This window comes from Myripristis murdjan, chromosome 18, assembly GCF_902150065.1.
Source record: "Myripristis murdjan chromosome 18, fMyrMur1.1, whole genome shotgun sequence".
Taxonomy (NCBI): domain Eukaryota; kingdom Metazoa; phylum Chordata; class Actinopteri; order Holocentriformes; family Holocentridae; genus Myripristis; species Myripristis murdjan.
In genome coordinates this window covers 23,251,125-23,268,803 of record NC_043997.1, presented here as the reverse complement: position 1 = coordinate 23,268,803, position 17,679 = coordinate 23,251,125, and the positions used below count along the sequence as shown (strand labels likewise).

At 40.3% G+C, this 17,679-nt stretch overlaps 1 protein-coding gene and 1 non-coding gene across 2 annotated transcripts; one reads left to right on the top strand and one right to left on the bottom strand.

Annotated features, from left to right (window-relative positions):
* Positions 1 to 4,976: 4,976 nt before the first annotated feature.
* LOC115376822 (lysophosphatidic acid receptor 4) lies at positions 4,977 to 10,052 on the bottom strand. Its single transcript, XM_030076606.1, has 2 exons — positions 9,903 to 10,052; positions 4,977 to 6,484 (listed from the first exon to the last, which is right to left on the bottom strand). The coding sequence occupies exon 2, from the start codon at positions 6,476 to 6,478 to the stop codon at positions 5,513 to 5,515; it is 966 nt and encodes a 321-aa protein (XP_029932466.1). The 5' UTR covers positions 6,479 to 6,484; positions 9,903 to 10,052; the 3' UTR covers positions 4,977 to 5,512.
* Positions 10,053 to 12,773: 2,721 nt separating this feature from the next.
* On the top strand, positions 12,774 to 12,845 carry trnaw-cca (transfer RNA tryptophan (anticodon CCA)). Its single transcript has one exon. It is a non-coding gene; the product is annotated as a tRNA-Trp (tRNA).
* The last annotated feature ends 4,834 nt before the right edge of the window (positions 12,846 to 17,679 follow it).

Here is a 17,679-nt window from a genome sequence, read left to right as displayed (position 1 = left end):
AACAAATGTCCATGGTCTCAAGTTGCGGTTCCGTCTTGGAACTGGCATCGTCCACACGTTCCGCTCCAGACTGCGGAACGCATGGACGATAATTACTGTGACACAAGCACATGATTTGACTATGCAAGTTGCAAACTGTGGTAGCGAGATGGAGGAAGGAGGAAATCAAGCAAAGAGCAAGAAGAGGCAGGCTCACCTAGAACACAGTGCAAAGTGTCTAACCTTTGGGATCTACAGCGATTACAGGAACTGTTTTCTACTACTGGGTGCTGACTACAGCTGGGCATCTCTTCTCTTGCTGTTACTGTTAGTAATCACTGGCTGTCTCCTGAGTTGACAGAGGTGTGAGACCCATGAGAAATATAATGATTCTCGAATGTTCCCGTGGTACCGACCATTTCCCCATCAACTGAACAAGACACGTTGATCGACAGTAAACGAAGGCACTGTCGCAGACGACCCACAAACTGCCCACCAACACCAGACAACTGCACCTAACCCGAGCCAGCCTAGAAGTCAGGACAGAACAGGGAGGATCGATCATGCCATGTAATTTAGAAACTAATTTATGAAGTTGCTTTGGTGCGAAAGAAATTAGCATTCACCTGCAGGATAAACAATGCTCCAACCACTGACTCTTCACCACAGTGTGCAGTCACTTGGCCTGAGTTAAGCCAGGTTAAACTCTGCAAATTGTCCATTCCTATTTTGGAGACACCCACAAACTTCTCAAATCATGTTTTCAGCGGAGTTCCCCCTGGCTCACCTGTTGTTCACACTCTGATCCTGATTTGTCCTGAACAGCTTATAGTACATGAATGACATATGGCACTTTATGTATTAAACGGGTTTTGTTTGGGAAAATAATGCTTTTGTATCATTACAATATGCATTTTTAACTTAGAATTCACTAGACCGTATGCTTACATGAAACAGTCCTGTCAAGCTATGGTTTATATAGATATCAATAATAATACACTATGAACAGAAGGGGTAGATAAAAATGAATAGAAAGACAGTTAAGGGCTGTATCAGAACACCTTTAAGCTCCTCTTACTTTGACTAACTTCCCTGAAATCTGGTCACCAACTTCATCTTCCATGGTGGGGGTTGCTGGTTCCAGATCTGCTGGAAAAGCCATTTGGAGAAGGAATGTGGACCAACTCTTCCATGCATGACACTCACAGCTATCATTTTTGCCACCCATGTGATAAAACCTAGCCAAGAGATAAAAAACAAATAACATAAGATTCAGTAGATAATAATAAAAAAAAAAAAAAGACAGGAGAAATAGTTACGACTGCCTTCACTTGAATAAAGGAGAATATGGGCTAACTGAGTATCAAGAGCCAACTGCTGGTCTTTCTCCTGACCTTCAAATATGTCTCTCCATGGTGATCTTTATCCACAAAGAACATGTCCAATTTTGCTTCAGGGTTGAATACGTACATTTGAACATGTCCAGGCATGAATTTGTTTGATTGCTTGCTGGACAGAAGCTTCCATCAACTTAGCTGACCAGTTATTTTTTTAAAGAAAGCCTGCAGATCAATCCTGTAACTGAAAAGGTTCATGTGTTTTATTCATATGCCAAGTGTACCATATATCGTAACAGGTCTAATTTATTGCCACTGTATATGGCAACTTTGGGTTTGTGTGAAAAAAAAAAACAAACATTTCCCCTGAGGTGATGAAGAGATACAGGAAGCTGGAAGCTGCAGAACAGAGAGGGCGGTGGCTGGGTGGAGGGCAAGCATCGCCATTTTGCTGATGTGACAGAATTTCCTTATTTGAAGACAAACATACACAATACATGGGATTGTGAAAATATGTCATCATACTATAAGAATGGAGGGAAAATCTTTTATTATATCACATTTACAACATTTACAAGTAAATAGTTTTAATAGCTTTAGGGCCTCTTATCATGATTAGAAATGTGCTTGTCTTGATCTTGTGGTGGGAAATACATCTGTGTCTCAGACACACAAACAAAAAAAAAAAAAGAGTGAAAGTAAACACTTTGACCGAGAGTGTAAGTTGTGGTCAGTAAGTAACTGTCTCAGAAAAACAGAATGCTCCCTTTTCGTGGGAAAGTCTTGCAACAATTACTGTGTTCTCAGACATGGCTTCACACTTTTTTATGTTAATATATAAAAGCTGAGCCTCAGGAGGACCCCAGCCTGAGAGGGACAACCAACTACATTGTTGTGCTCTTCTCTCATGCTGCATAAAATAAGGAACTGATTCATAACATCTGAGCCGAGTGAATGTCAAGACACACCAAACCGACATAAAGAACTAGCAGGGACTAAGGCCGACTGTTGCGTCACTTCATGTCGCCTCTGTTGGTGCCAAAAAGTTGCTTTTGAACATGCTGCAAAGACTACGGCCAAAGACAAACTAACACCTACACTCTGAAAGGAAATAACACTCCATGCCAGCAGGTGGCACTAGTCTGTATTCATCATTCCAATCAGGAAACAGGAGGACCTGGGATTTGAGACTGTAAAGACAGCAGTTCTCATCCAAGAAGCTGCAAATAAGCTTCTTGGATTGAGAAGTGAAACGCGTATCTACAACGCATCTACAAATGGTCCAGCTGACACTGATTCATCTCCATGTGGACAACCGTGACCTGGATGACTGAGAAACTCCCAGACATAATGCTGAATATTCTTTAAAAAAGTTCTCTGTTTAAGAAAGTAGCTCAATGAGTACCTTTTCATTGTCAAACTGGTGCAAAATTGCACAGTCCACATAGAAGGTCTATACCAGTTCAAATGTTCTATATTGGCTGCCATATCAGTTTTTGGTGAAGATCTCCGCTCTTAAATCAGTCTCGGTCTTGGTCTCAAAAAATCCAATACTGGTAGGGCATTATACCTAAAACTGCTCCATTACTTGTTACACCTGTTGTGATGGAGATAGCAATGATAGCCTACCAACATTATGACATTTTGTCACAATACCACAGTATGCCGTGGCCAGGGGCGTCGTAGTCGGGGGGGGGGGGGGGGGGGGGGGGGGGGGGGGGGACTGATTACCCAGGGCCACAATGGGGGAGAGGGCACTTGAAAGGCCTGAAATAAAAAAGGTTTGTCTATTGGCTGGCTATACAAGGGCCCAATAAGATTTCTTTTCATGGGGCCCAAAATCCCTGGCGGCGCCCCTGGCCGTGGCTCTGATGCCTAATCATTATACCTAGAAAAATAACTCTGGATTTGGCTAGTAACTTTGAACATTATCACGTTTAGGACCTAATAATTTAAATTAGGGCTATTTAAGTATTCACACTGGGAAGTTGATGCACCTCAAAAAAATTAAGGAACTGATTTACAGACGTGTCTTTCACAATCCATTTTGGCAATTTCCCATAGACTAACACTGTGAAAGAGCAACATTGTGGCACACTTTTGGGCAAGGCCAGACTCCACCAACTTGACTAACCTCTGACAAACACTCAAAGGTGAAAAAAGAGGTTTTTGGTCAATTTTAAAGTGAACACAAAGACGATTTAATAGTTTTTGCAAAGAGAAAATTAATGAAAACTAATAAAATTAGTTTTTACTTTTTTTATGGGTTATTATCTGTTTTAGTGCAGTTATTGTTGGGCCTCTCTTCCTGTTATTTTAAAAGCTGTACCACTTATTTTGTTTAAACTCACTGAAAGAAAAATTCCATATTTTTTTCCTCAATTGCTCTTATTCATCACAATCAGTTATCTAACTTTCACTGCCTCCAACATCGGCACTAAACTAACTTAAAGGTGTGAGGCAGGAAACCCAAAAGTGTGTTTCTGTGGCTTGTGGCATCATTCAAATTCATTTACACATGAGGAGAGGAATTTGACCCTTAATATTTGATGACTAGTTACATTTCAACCATAACGCACATTATTTTCTTTTATCTATACTTTTTTCCTAAATTTATTTTATGTTTTATCCTTGTATGTTTTATTATTTCATTTTTTATGGTACCACTTTTTTACATACTGTAAAGCAGTTTGTAAAGCCTGTTTAAAAAAGCACTGTTTAAATTTAAATAACAATAATAATAATACTAATAATAATAATAGTGATTCTACGTCTATAGGCCTATAATAGAGGAAGGTGGTGATGATGATAATGATGATGATTATATAATTATATAATATAATTCTTCTTCATGTTATAACAGATTTGTGGAAAAATCTTGTTTTTAATGATTTTATTTTTTAATGAAGTTTCATGCTATTGATGATTCAGAATGGAAAACCCAAAGCAAATCTTGAAGTCTTAAGTTCTTTTAATGCCACACATTCTTTCATTTGCATTTCATACATTTTTAAGTTATTATTTTACATTATCATAAGTACATAAAGATTTCATATATATATGTATAAAAAAACAGCACATTGCTGGCACACTGCTGCGTTGCATTGTTTTGCTGATAAACTCTGCTGATACGTGCCGTTTATTAACACCTTTTTTTTTAAACTTGCTTTCCTGCTTCTTTCATTCCAGACAGCCGCACATAGATGTACTTTTTTCTGTGATGACTGCCTGCAATTTTGTTTTTCTTCTTTCACAGTTGTGACATACCCAGCCAGACGCTTCTTCAAACCAACTTGGAGAACAACACATTTTTTCAACAGTTTGTTTAACTCAGTTTGTTTAACTCATTTAACTCAACAAAGCTTTACACAGCCCGTCATGCACTGGAACATAGATTTAGAAATAAGCATGAACACATTAACTCACAGCTGCTACAAAGGCTTATGCATTAACAGCAAAAAAAGAAAGAAAACAGAAAATATGACTAATGTACTTGGTGTCTGTAGAGCTGCCACACTGAAAGTTAAAGCCATAATGTTGTATTTGCTACCCAATCACCCATCAACTCCTCCCTTCCTGTGTGTGTGTGTGTTCCTCCATCTGCACATGTGATGAAAATCCACGTCAGCCTATTAATCTGCCAATCAAGACACTATATTGTATCAGGCAATTAATCTTTTCAAAAGAACCCTTGTCGCCCAAATGTGATTCTGAAGGGTCTTTGACGGCCTGTTTTTAGTTGTTTGCAGCCTAACACTTTTTCAAATCTGCACCAATGCAACACAGGGGCACATAGTCCTAAAGGGCTCACCCTTTTTGATGTTATTTAATTGACAATTACCAAGTGCACAGAAATTATAGTTTTGCTCAAATGGCTGTGGATCCAGGAACTTCTAGACTTCCTGTATCACCCTTGTGAGTGAGGACGAACACAGAACTGAGACCACACAAAAATAGCTCTACCCTTGATAATCTCTTTAAAAAGTCAACATTTCTATGCCCTTTTGGGCCATTTTGAGCAGTTAGCATTTGAAGAATCCAAGAGGTATATATTAATTTTAATTTCTGTTTTTGATCATGTCCACTGAACATCGATTTCCTTTTGCTTCTGTTGTTTACGTTTATAACCAACTTGGGTTTTATCGATGGCAGTCGAGAAGTATTCCATGGTGCTGCATGTGACAGTTCACGCTCTGCTAAGTGTTGATGGGCGCCTTGTTTTTGCTGTTGGCCTCCATGGAGCTGTGACTGTTCAGCTGGACCATCTTCCTCATAGCTTCCATGTCTACCTTCTCCCTAAACGTCGATGTGGTGAAATAGTACACAATGGGGTCTAACATGGCATTCAGACATGCCACCATCAGGCTGTACTGGTATGAGGCCAGCAGGGCAGGTGACACAGGTGCTACGCCATTGTGATAGAGGAGGATCAGGACAGTATGATAAGGGAGGAAGCTGAGGAGGAAGATGAGGAGGCTGGCAGCGATCATCCTTTGGATCTTCTTGCTGTCGACTAGTTCGGTCTGGGCAACGGTGCTCTGCCGGATGGCCCGCAGTAAACCCCAAGAGCAGATTAGCATCACCGTCAACGGGATTCCAAACCCTATGGACAGCGTGGGAAAAAACGCCACCGGCTGCACGATATAAATCGGCAGGCCCCCAAAGCAGTGCCTCTCCTTGTAGTCTTTTTGCGATTTGAAGAGGTAAATGGGCACACTAGTGCTGAAGGTGAGTATCCACACCCCGACACAAACCAGCGGGGCTTTCTTCCTCCCCTCCCGGACACGATGGGACATGGGGAAGGTGACAGCCATGCAGCGGTCGAAGCAGATGCAAGTCAGGAGGATGATGCTGCCGTACATGTTGGCCAAGAGGATGAGGCCAGCCCAGTCGCACAGGCGCTGAGGGAGGTCAGGAAACCCCAGGTGGTGGTAGATCCTCATGGGCAGCGACAAGATCAGGACTAGATCCGCTATGGCCAGGTTGGTCATGTAAACAGTGGTGTGTGATCTGGACTTGGCGTGGCGGAAAAACACAACAAGCGCCATGACGTTGAGAACGAAACCCACCACAGAGATGATGCTGTAAACGCTGACGAAGATCATGTCAGCGTGGCCTGTTGTGTCGTTGGGCTGGCTACCGCTGCTGTTGGCGGCAGACATCGCGACCTGAGAGATCAAAGAAAAAAAAAAATCAGGATGGAAAAATTTGCAGACTAAAGATGAAAGAAGTGTGGTGGACATTTGAGAAAAACACTAAGGTCCTGAGATTCACTAATGAGGAAAATGGGGGAGTTAGAGTTGAGATTTGATCGCATAGACTGCATTTGCAACAAGATCACGAATACAGTTTGAACATTATGCTTATTTGGGCCAGGTGCAACAACATCCTCTTAAATTTCTCTTAAATTTTCTTTTATTTTTCTTTAACGAAAAGAAAAAATAGAAGTCATCTCCAGGTTCACCAAATGTTCCTAAACATTCAAATCTGCTCTTACCAAGGGGTGCTGCATGATGAGCCCCACCTGTAAACCGGGGCGATGTTCCCTAAACACCTGGTTATAAAGGCAGCTGTTGTGCTGTATGTAAATACTTCGGCACATGCATGAGAACTGGAGATTGCACTAAGGTGAGGCTGTGGGAAGAAAAAGACGTTCAATGTAAAGACGTTCAATATAATAAAGAAGTTCAAATATTCTTAATATTTTAACAATCTAAACCTTATAATTATACTGTAAAACATAAAAATAATCTTAATGTGATTATGCACTGATATTCATTTATTGCATTCTTTAATGTTATTCTTATTGTTTTAAAATGTATGTTTTCCATGTGTTGGAAAATGGATTTGTGGACTGCAGCAATAAGACATTTTTGTCTAATTTGAGTGCCCTCAACCCCTAGTAAACATTTCCTCTAACCAAAGAGAAAAGTTAAAAAATAAGAAATCAGTGGGTACTGATTTTGCAAGTATGAACTGTGGATCCAAACAAAAATGAGCAGAAATTTGTTCGTATATGGATTCCTGCATGTGCTGAGAAGAGAAACAGCTTGCGGTGTGCAACCATCAGGCCCAATAAACAGACCAACCTCTGCCCCCCAACTCCAACGATGGTGCCCTAACCATTTATTTGTATATTTATTTATGCATTCATTTATTTTTTATTTTCATCTTACTTATTTTCATCTTTAATTTAATTTCTTCCCCCCTTTACTCCCTTAGCCCTATCTTCATTCAATTCTGACCCCCCCTTCTCTCTCCCTCTCTCCCTCTCTCTCTCTCTATATCTATCTTCTTTTTCTCATTTTCTTTGTTGCAGATTCACTGAACACACAAACATACACACAAACACAATTAATCGATCCTAACAGTGGTAAATGACTGGCTTTATAGTCATAATATATATCACTATTATTATTATTATTATTATTATTATTGTAGTTGTTGTTGTTGTTAGCAGTAGTAGTAGTAGTAGCAGTATTGTCATCATTATTATTTTTGTTATTACTATTACTGTTTTATTGTCATTATTATTATTATTATCATTACTTTTATTTTTTATTTTATTTATCTCTGTATTATTTATTTATTTATTTATTTATTTTGTCTTTCCTGTTTTGTTTTTGGCTGTTTGTTTGCTTTTGTTTTTATTTTACCCTGTTTGGAATTATCTTGTCCTTGTCACGTCTTCTCACCTTTTGTCTCCACCCCCGTCCTGTCTTATGTACATGCACTTTGCACCAACTTAAAAAAAAAAAAAAAAGAAACAGCTTCACCTCTGACTGCGCAGAAGGTCGTTCTCTGTTGCGCAAACGCAAATACCTGATGTGATGATGATGTCGAGCCAAGCTGCACTGAGTCGGTGCATTAACATTTAATAACATTTAATAATAACATTTCGATAAACTGGCACTGTTATGTATATGTGTAGAATCAGCTGAAGCTCCTAGATGAACAGCTGAGATTGTAAAGGTCAAGGTTTAAGATCATGTACCCCATGCATTAATGATAAGGTAGATTAGGAACAGGTCACTGCCCGTAACCTCCCCAAAAAACAAACAATTTACCAAAGACCTCCTGCAAAAGCTAGAGCGGATGCAAAAACCACAGGGTGTAGAATGGGTTCCTGTGAAGATACCAAGATTCTCTGGATAGGAAACACACAAACTGATCTTTGATATCACCTGAACATGATTAAAGGATTATTAGTGCAGTGAAAGCCGAACTGCTTTTTTTTTTTTTTTTTTTAACTTTATGTCACTTGACTAAATGTTTGGTTGTTCTCAGGACAGATAGGTTGTCTGACTGCGGATGCTCACGTGAAAAAAAAATGTGAAGCCCCTTTCTATGCTACCAAAATTAATCTGTGAATGATATATTTAGGTAAATGTTTCACACACAGGGACTTAAAAGCTGTCCCTGAAACTGGATATTAATATTGCTTTCTTGTCAGAGAAACCACAACACACGCATTTTGAGTCAAGGGCATCTGGAAGAATTCATGCTGATTTGCCGCTGAATCATTCGGTATTTCCAGCCAATTTGTACTTTTCCAGATCAGCATGTAGTTGTTGCATTCTCTGTGGGCGCCCCCCCGACAGCTTCTTCACAGAAAGCAGAACCCAGCTCTGCCACAGCAAATATATTCAGCATACATATTGAGCATATATATTGAGAATATATTCTCCCATGAACTGAACTGTTCACTTTGGAAGTCAAAACTTCCAAGTTATTCATTTATGAAAGCCAAAATGTGTCCCTAAATGGTTTGAATTCCAGCTGACAATTCTTCTGCTATCGAGTATTTTGCCGCAATATTCACTTTCGTAATGAAGTCATAAGTTTGGCTAATAAGTGGCTTTATCACATATTGAGAGATGTGTTATGTTGGTAACTGCAGAAGCAAGATGGAGGCATGATGAGTCATATGTTACGCCTCTACGTTTTGCACCAAATCGGGACTCAATAATAAATAATAATGAATAGTAAAATCGAAAAGAAAATGCAAAAGAGTAGAATTTAAAATAGCACAAATGTGTAACCGCTTAACCCAACTGAAGCCATGATGGTCTCATTTTTTGAAAATAAAATAAAAAAAAAAAAAAAGAGAGAGAGATAGAAATGGGGCGTTCTGATTACACTCACACACAGCGGCTGCTGTCTTATTTACTTTTCTCAGTATGAGTCACATCACTATGCTCATCCATATCTAAAACGCTCACGCATACACACACACACACACACACACATCAGTCATGTTCCATTTCCTCGTGCTTTTCCCTCTCTGATGCATTGGGTTTTTTGGCCTATACATAAAACTTCTTAGCAAGGCTGTTTTATTTATGCAGCACATTTCGCCACAAGTAAACTCTCATGCACATTACATTAGTAAGTAAAAGATAAGGATATGCATAAATGAGAATATAGGCAATATAAGTAAGAAATTTAAAGATATAAGCATGAGTAAAATGCAAAAATAGAACAGATAAAACATGCAATGCAATACCCCAAAGCATCAACACAATCCAATAGAACTGCCTGCCCACTCTGTGTATGAATAAATAAACCTGTAGGCTGAGAGTTTACCTGCTGGACGGACTACAGGGGAGCAGATAGGGGAGCAGAAACCCAGAACAAAGGAGGAGGAAGAGGAAGGCAGGAGTAATCCCTCAGTGCTGTGGTCAGTCTATCTGTCCGTCCGTCTGTCAGTCAATCAGTGTGTCATAGTGACTTCTGGTCGGCCCTGCCGCGGCACTCGTCTGCTCTGTCTGCTGCTTTATCTTCATGATGGAGATTCTGAACAGGAAACTCATCTGAGCATCTCCCTCTCTCTCTCTCTCTCTCTCTTGCTCGCTCACTCTCTCTCTCTCTTGCTCGCTCACTCTCTCTCTCTCTTACACACACACACACACACACACCTCTATTTTTGTCAGTTTTTCTGTCATGTGTCCTGCAGACTTGCCAAAGTAAATAAGATGCACATGTTGCATGACATATAGGCTGCAAGTTGCACAGTCCTATATTTGTTTCTGTTGTATTTTATATTTTTCTTCATTTTTATATGTTGCATATATATACACTTGTTATACATTTCATATAGACATTTTTGTCAAATTTTAATACATTTTCATTCACTTCTCTTTGACTCATCATGCTGTAATTCAGAGTTTCATGCCCTCCAGTTTGTTGTATTCTTATTTAGCAGCTCCTCCTCTCTGTGGCGTGTTTTGATTTTACTGCTGCAGCGATACAATCAATGAAATCTCATCCTCCTGGCTTTGTGTATCAGCCATTGCACATTGCACTTTTTTCTTTAATTTTTCATCATCACATTCATGTCTACGGTATTTGTTACATATGAATTCATGCTTGTGTGGAATCTCATAAAAAAGCATTAGCGGCAGGGCTGCACTGTTGCACGGCCTAGCTGTGGTCAGGGAGGAGCCTCCATCATGCCAAAACTTATTGCTGATATAACCTAAAATAAGCCTTAATTTTTTTTTATTGAAGTACTATATTACTAGTATGTTCCATAACCCATCACCGATTTAGTAGAAATGGGAAAAACATTTAGGGTGGAAGCCTGAACCCTTTAGTCTAAAGATACCATTTTGATTTTTTTTTTCACCTCATAGCTAGTATCTTAAAGGGATAGTTCACCCATTTTGAAAAATGTGATATTATTTCACTTCCCCCCAGCTGTTCTGTAGCACAGTAGTGGTGCTAACTTCCTCTCATTGTTTTTGATTGCTGGATACTGGCTGGATGCTCCAAATGCTAACTGTTCCATTGAGGTAGACGTCCTCCCACATTCTTCAAAATAGCTGAGGTATCCCTTTAAATTCTTGAGTTCTCGATTTCTGTGAAGATAGAATCACATTTGAAGCACAACTAAGTAGTAAAAAAAATGTTGCAGTCTTGAACAGCGGCCTCGAGACCAAATAAAAGGAGTTTAAATACTGATTTGATCTCAAGGCTTTGCAGCATTGCATTGGGTGTGTGATGAAACGTGAAACCTGACACATGAGGAATGCAAAAACAATTATCAACCGCAAGATGTTTTACATTAAAGACAAAATTAGATATCCTCTAAACAGTTTGATAAGTAAATATGTTAGTCAACCGTGGTGTGGTTTCAGTTCCGCTCCACCTATCCTACTGGTGAGAAAACTGTGGTTCATGGGGCAGAGGAGGAACAAGATATCAAATCAATCTGATCAAATACATTTGAACTTCAGTTTGAGTCTGCCAAGTGTAAAATGATGTTCAGCTGCTTCTGATTTTGTAAAAGAACCTGAATTATTAACAACGATAGAGACAGAGATCACTGGGCTGCATTCACAAGTCCAGATAATTAGAAAGCACACGCCTAGGTGCCCAGAATTCAATGTATTTGTGATTTAAATGTTATGGGTGGCAAAAGTATGACGAGCGTTTGCAGTTTCATTCAGTCTGGGATGTTTGTAGAAATAAGCCCTGTGCAGCTGAAGCATTTCATCTCAGTGCAACTGCAGGTCTTTGGTTCCCAGAGCAGCATCCTCACTTACAAACATTTTCATGGATTTAATGTTTAATGTGATCTTAACATAATCATTGAAGCTGTGCTTGATTTCACCTGATTTACAGTAGTAACTGAAGCTGAATAAAGTTGCAGTGTACATATGTCATTCGTAGATATGATGAATCTTCAGTTTGGACTGAAGTGAATCAGTAAAACATTAGCCATGGCTGAAAAATGGCACCCCATGCGTATAGGAAAATAACTTATTTTAATATCAACTATAAGTCGTGATGCTGCTTTAACTCAGGAGCGTACTTGCAAAGGGAGTTTTCCAGTCTTCAGTACAGATCGAGGTATCTGAGGACAGTAGTTCTGCAGGCTGGCCTTATTCAAAGGCAACAGCTCATCACTGACTATTTATTGAAGAGGTTGTTGGGGCAGTAGCGACCCCTAGAGGCTCATAATGTAATAACTGCCAATTCAGCCGGCAAATAAGCCCAGTAAAATCCATAACATAAGAAAAAGATCATCGTGTTGTTGCAATACAGCTAAAATGGTTAACAAGTCAGGGATGCCATAACCTGTGAATTACGTATTTAGCTTTTGCATTATTATAGATAAAAGCATGCAGTTAATAAGAATGCTATCGTTCCGTCAGTTATTACACTGATCAGCCACAAAATGGCCCATGAAATCAGTCAATGCAATCCCCTCTGCAGTTCATACACGATCACTCAGTCAGTGGCGAAACACGCACCAATTGAATTAAACAGGCCTGTCAAATCGGCCTATAACTGTGTACTTATGTGTGCATATACTTATTTGGTCTAGGCATTTTACGTACAGGCGTCTAATTAGTCTAGGGAAGAAATGGTAACTCACTTATCAATACGTAAACAGTATGTAACCCAGCTGATATCAGATTTAAAAACAGTACTGTAGCGTAGTGGAATACAGACCTCGTGGCGCAACGGTAGCGCGTCTGACTCCAGATCAGAAGGTTGCGTGTTCAAATCACGTCGGGGTCAACCCGTTTTGTTCCGTTTCTACTTTTGCTGTCGTTTACAATGAATGACGGGAACCGCCGAACGAGCGCTGCTACACATAACGAGCATGTTGCACTGAGCAAAACTGTATCCAGATCAAATACACATGCCTGAAACAGGGATTGTATCGCAACAGGCAGGAATGAATATGAATATGAGTAGCAGGGTAGGCCCAGGTGTTACTGAGGACATTCAGGAAGGACCTGGCTCTGGTGTGCTGCATTCACGTCGTGTGGTACATACCGTAAATCCCGACTTCTCGTTTGTAAATAGCGCTCACGTCAACGTCCAACTCCTGCGTACTCGTAGTTTCTCAGAGACATACATTAAGTATCTGGAAAATGAGCTTTAAACGTGACTATACCCAAATTTAACGGTACTTCTAATCATGCCTGCTTTTTCTTCAACCTTACTTTTTCCTGTGTGTATTGCAGTCATGTTTTTTTTTTTTTTTTTTTTTTTGAAAATGTACATAGTTACATATTGTAAAGCAAGTAGCAAAAGCCAATATTTCCCTCAAACAACCCAACTCACGCCCAAATGAGCAGATTCCTTCAATCAGCTCTACTGTGCTGTAACAAGTTGACAACAGAATACAAAATACACAGCTATCAGTTTGAACAAGGTTCTCCTGGGTGCTACACATTCAAATGTGAACTTACAGTAAAGAATTGCATCCAAACTCAGAAAGACTTTGAAGTGAAATTTTACTGAAATACTGTAATTTACATACAGCATTACACATTACACTATTACACTATTGATTTTGTGAAATAAATTATCAATTAATTCTCAATTAATTCCAATGCTTATTTCAGTAAAAAAAAAAAAAAAAAAAAAAAAAAAAAAAAGTCTCTTGCATTAATGTTGATACTGTATGTGGTTCCACCTGTCTTTCACCAAAACACACCTTGTACAACTGTTTCTCTACATTCACTGAATTTGTTCAGTGGACTGTTTATTAGGTTTTGTGTGAATGAATCAGTCTGCTAATAGAATGAATTAGACTGCTTATGTCTGCCTATTTATTTGGAGGTAGCCTGCCTTCCTTCACCAAAACTCACTGTGGAGAGCTGAGATGTTATTGAAATAAAGCCCAACTTAAATTTGTACCAGTATCCCATAGATTTGTAAAATCAGGCACTGATATTTGCCTCAGATACATAAATACAGCAGTGAACTGTAGTATCGTCTTAAACCATTTACCATCTAGCTAAAAAGCTACTGTGCATTGTTTTTGTATTTTGTGTTAATGCATTTGTGGGAGGTAAAGATGCCATTTGAATTCCAACTGAGCAAAAACATTTTTATATTTTATACATGTATTGTTCCCGTGTAAACAATTCCTCTTCGGTAAGAAACAATCGCTCTGCATTGTGGTACTCATCATACCAATGTGACGATTGTTTCTTCACTTTAATTTGCAATGCATCATGGGTGTTTTATAGAGGACCTGAGACACTACAACAAAATTCCTAAAACATTGTATAGTGTCTAAAATTCTCTCTGTAAAATTCTCATTTGGTGCTCATTTGCTCATTTGGTGCTTTGACACTTCATCAATTAACTGACAAAATAATGAAAAATAATCAAAACAATTATTAGCTGGTCTTTGAGTGTGAAAGAAAGAAAGAAAGAAAGAAAGAAAGAAAGAAAGAAAGAAACAAAGAAGTGTGTGTGTGTGTGTGTGTGTGTGTATGTGTGTGTGTGTGTGTGTGTTTTGTGGTCATCACCCCCTTGGGAAATCGGTCCCCTCTCTGTCTCTTCTATCTTTACTTCTCACTCGCTTACAGCTCTTGTTCCTCTTTTCACACGGGACTTCTCTTTCTCTCTCTCCCTCTCACTCTCTCTCTCTCCCTCTCTCTCTCTCTCTCTCTCTCTCTCTCTCTCTCTCTCTCTCCCTCTCTCTGTCCATGCCTACTTCACTGTCCTCTCTCGCTCTCAGGATTTCTCCTTGCTTGATGCTTGATTGGCGAACACTCCAGGCCCCCTAGCAGCGCATTTTATTGCAACAGAGTCCCTTTTATTAGCCAGAGTCAGCACACCAACTGTGGAACTGCTATGTTTTTAGAGTTTGTAATTCTAAATCTGAATCCCATCAGGCTCAGATTATGTAAGTATTCCAACTTGTGTGAAGGGTCAAGTTCTGAGCGGCAGAGAGCAGGCAGGACATGCGACACCATGGTAACACACCTTCAGAGTGTGTGTATGATGTGGAATAAAGTGAGACCGATACGGAGGAAAATAAGAAAAAGCTAACCTCAAGAGGCTTTGGGAGTTTTACAGCACATTTTATATACTGTACTGTAGTATATGTGAACTCTATAGAAATCTAATACAGCAATTTTATCATTTGAAAACCAGTTGAAATATCTGCACTGTATTTTGAAAGTCAATACAATTCAATAAAGACCGAAAATGTCCATTTCATTACTTTATATTCATGTAATAAATATATAAATGTCAGTTAGATGGTCATCTGCAATACAAATAAAGATAACAAACAGAAAATTGTTTCAAACAATCATCTGCTTAATCCACTGTGCTATTCTCTCCCTGAAATGTGACTATTTATCATAATGAATCTATCAGAAGAGCTTGCAGCTCTGTTCACATCTGGTCTGTGTTCCCTTGAAAACTCTTCATTAGATGAGATTCGATTAGATTCAGCTTTATTGACATAGTGCAGAGTTCAGGTACCAGGACAATGAAATGCTGTTGGTATCTAACTAGAAGGGTTTAAGAATAGTATTATTTACAGATAAATGCAGTTAAAAGTAGGTACCGCAGCATAAATGAAGCTACATCTTACAGCAAATACAATGTTATTGACAGTGGAGAGCAAATTATGTACAGGTTACTATATATGTATAATATATGAATTATGTTAAACTTAGAGGTGAAGTGGACAGAGTTGGAAGAAGGAGTGTGTCTATATCAGGTTGAATGCACAGTAAAGACAAAATATGTACAGATGGTTGAATGTACATTAAAAATAATAGTAATCTTAACAACATGAGAGGTATAGCCTGTGAGTGAATAAGCTGTGCAAATACAAACTATAAATGTATAAAATATAAAACAGTCTCACCCAGGTTCAGTAATTTAACTTAAGATGCAAACTCAAAATACAAGATATTCATGTTATCTTAAAATTAAAAGTAAATCAATGCAATTATAAGCTGGGCTTGTTGTCAAAGCTGTTCTGATTTAGTAAGGATGTTTATCAGTGTTGTCTCTGCCTCCATTTTAACTGTAGTCACCATTGACTGTATCAAATATTGATAAAATTTTACACAGTCGATGCAGGTGGCTGTTTACTGGCTGCTGCAGTCTGAGCAGTTTAATCTTTTTCATCTGCAGTAAAAAACCCAGTGGAATTATTCAGTTATCATTTATTTGACATTAAATACATCACAAGAAAAAAATAATGAAGCAAGAAACAGGACATATTAACACACTGCAGTGTCTTGCTGGTGGAGCATGTGCAGTCGGTGTGCCTGCTACGTGTCACAGTTTGCCAGCTGGTGAAGGTATACCGGTTGGAGGTTTGCCGGTTGACAGAGGTTTGCTGGCTGGAGAGTGTTTGCCGGCTGGAGGAGATTTGCCAGTTGGAGGATGCTTGCCGGCTGGAGGTGGTTTGCCGGTGGGAGGAGGTTTGCCAGTTGAAAGATGTTTGCCGATTGGAGTAGGTTTGCTGGTTGACGGAGGTTTGCAGCTGGAGGAGGTTTGCCGGTTGAAGGATGTTTGCCAGCTGGTGAAGGTTTGCCGGCCGGAGGAGGTTTACCAGCTGGAGGAGGTTTGCTGGTTGGAGGAGGTTTGCCGGCTGGTGGAGGTTTGCCGGTTGACGGAGGTTTGCTGGCTGGAGGAGGTTTGCCAGTTGAAGGACGCTTGCCGGCTGGTGAAGTTTTGCCAGCTGGAGGAGGTTTGCCGGCGGGTGAAGGTTTGCCAGTTGGAGTAAGTTTGCTGGCTGGAGGAGGTTTGCAGCTGGAGGAGGTTTGCTGGTTGAAGGATATTTGCCGGCTGGTGAAGGTTTGCCGGCTGGAGGAGGTTTGCCGGCTGGTGAAGGTTTGCCGGTTGGAGGAGGTTTGCCGGTTGATGGAGGTTTGCTGGCTGGAGGAAGTTTGCCAGCTGGAGGAGGTTTACCAGCTGGAGGAGGTTTTCTGGATGAAGGACACTTGCTGGCTGGTGAAGTTTTGCCGGCTGGAGGAGGTTTTCCGGTGGGTGAAAGTTTGCCGGTTGAAGGATGTTTGCCGGCTGGTGAAGTTTTGCCAGCTGGAGGAGGTTTGCCGGCGGGTGAAGGTTTGCTGGTTGGAGTAAGTTTGCTGGCTGGAGGAGGTTTGCAGCTGGAGGAGGTTTGCTGGTTGAAGGATATTTGCCGGCTGGTGAAGGTTTGCTGGCTGGAGGAGGTTTGCCGGCTGGTGAAGGTTTGCCGGTTGGAGGAGGTTTGCTGGTTGACGGAGGTTTGCTGGCTGGAGGAGGTTTGCCGGCTGGTGAAGGTTTGCCGGTTGGAGGAGGTTTGCCGGTTGAAGGATGTTTGCCGGCTGGTGAAGGTTTGCTGGTTGGAGGAGGTTTGCCGGTTGAAGGATGTTTGCCGGCTGGTGAAGGTTTGCCGGCTGGAGGAGGTTTACCAACTGGAGGAGGTTTCCTGGTTGGAGGAGGTTTGCCGGCTGGTGAAGGTTTGCCGGTTGGAGGAGGTTTGCCGGTTGACGGAGGTTTGCTGGCTGGAGGAGGTTTGCCGGCTGGAGGAGGTTTACCAGCTGGAGGAGGTTTGCTGGTTGAAGGACGCTTGCCGGCTGGTGAAGTTTTGCCGGTT

Bases quoted from the DNA above. Each gene is read 5' to 3' on its own strand.
- LOC115376822 (XM_030076606.1), bottom strand. From the start codon at position 6,478: ATGTCTGCCGCCAACAGCAGCGGTAGCCAGCCCAACGACACAACAGGC.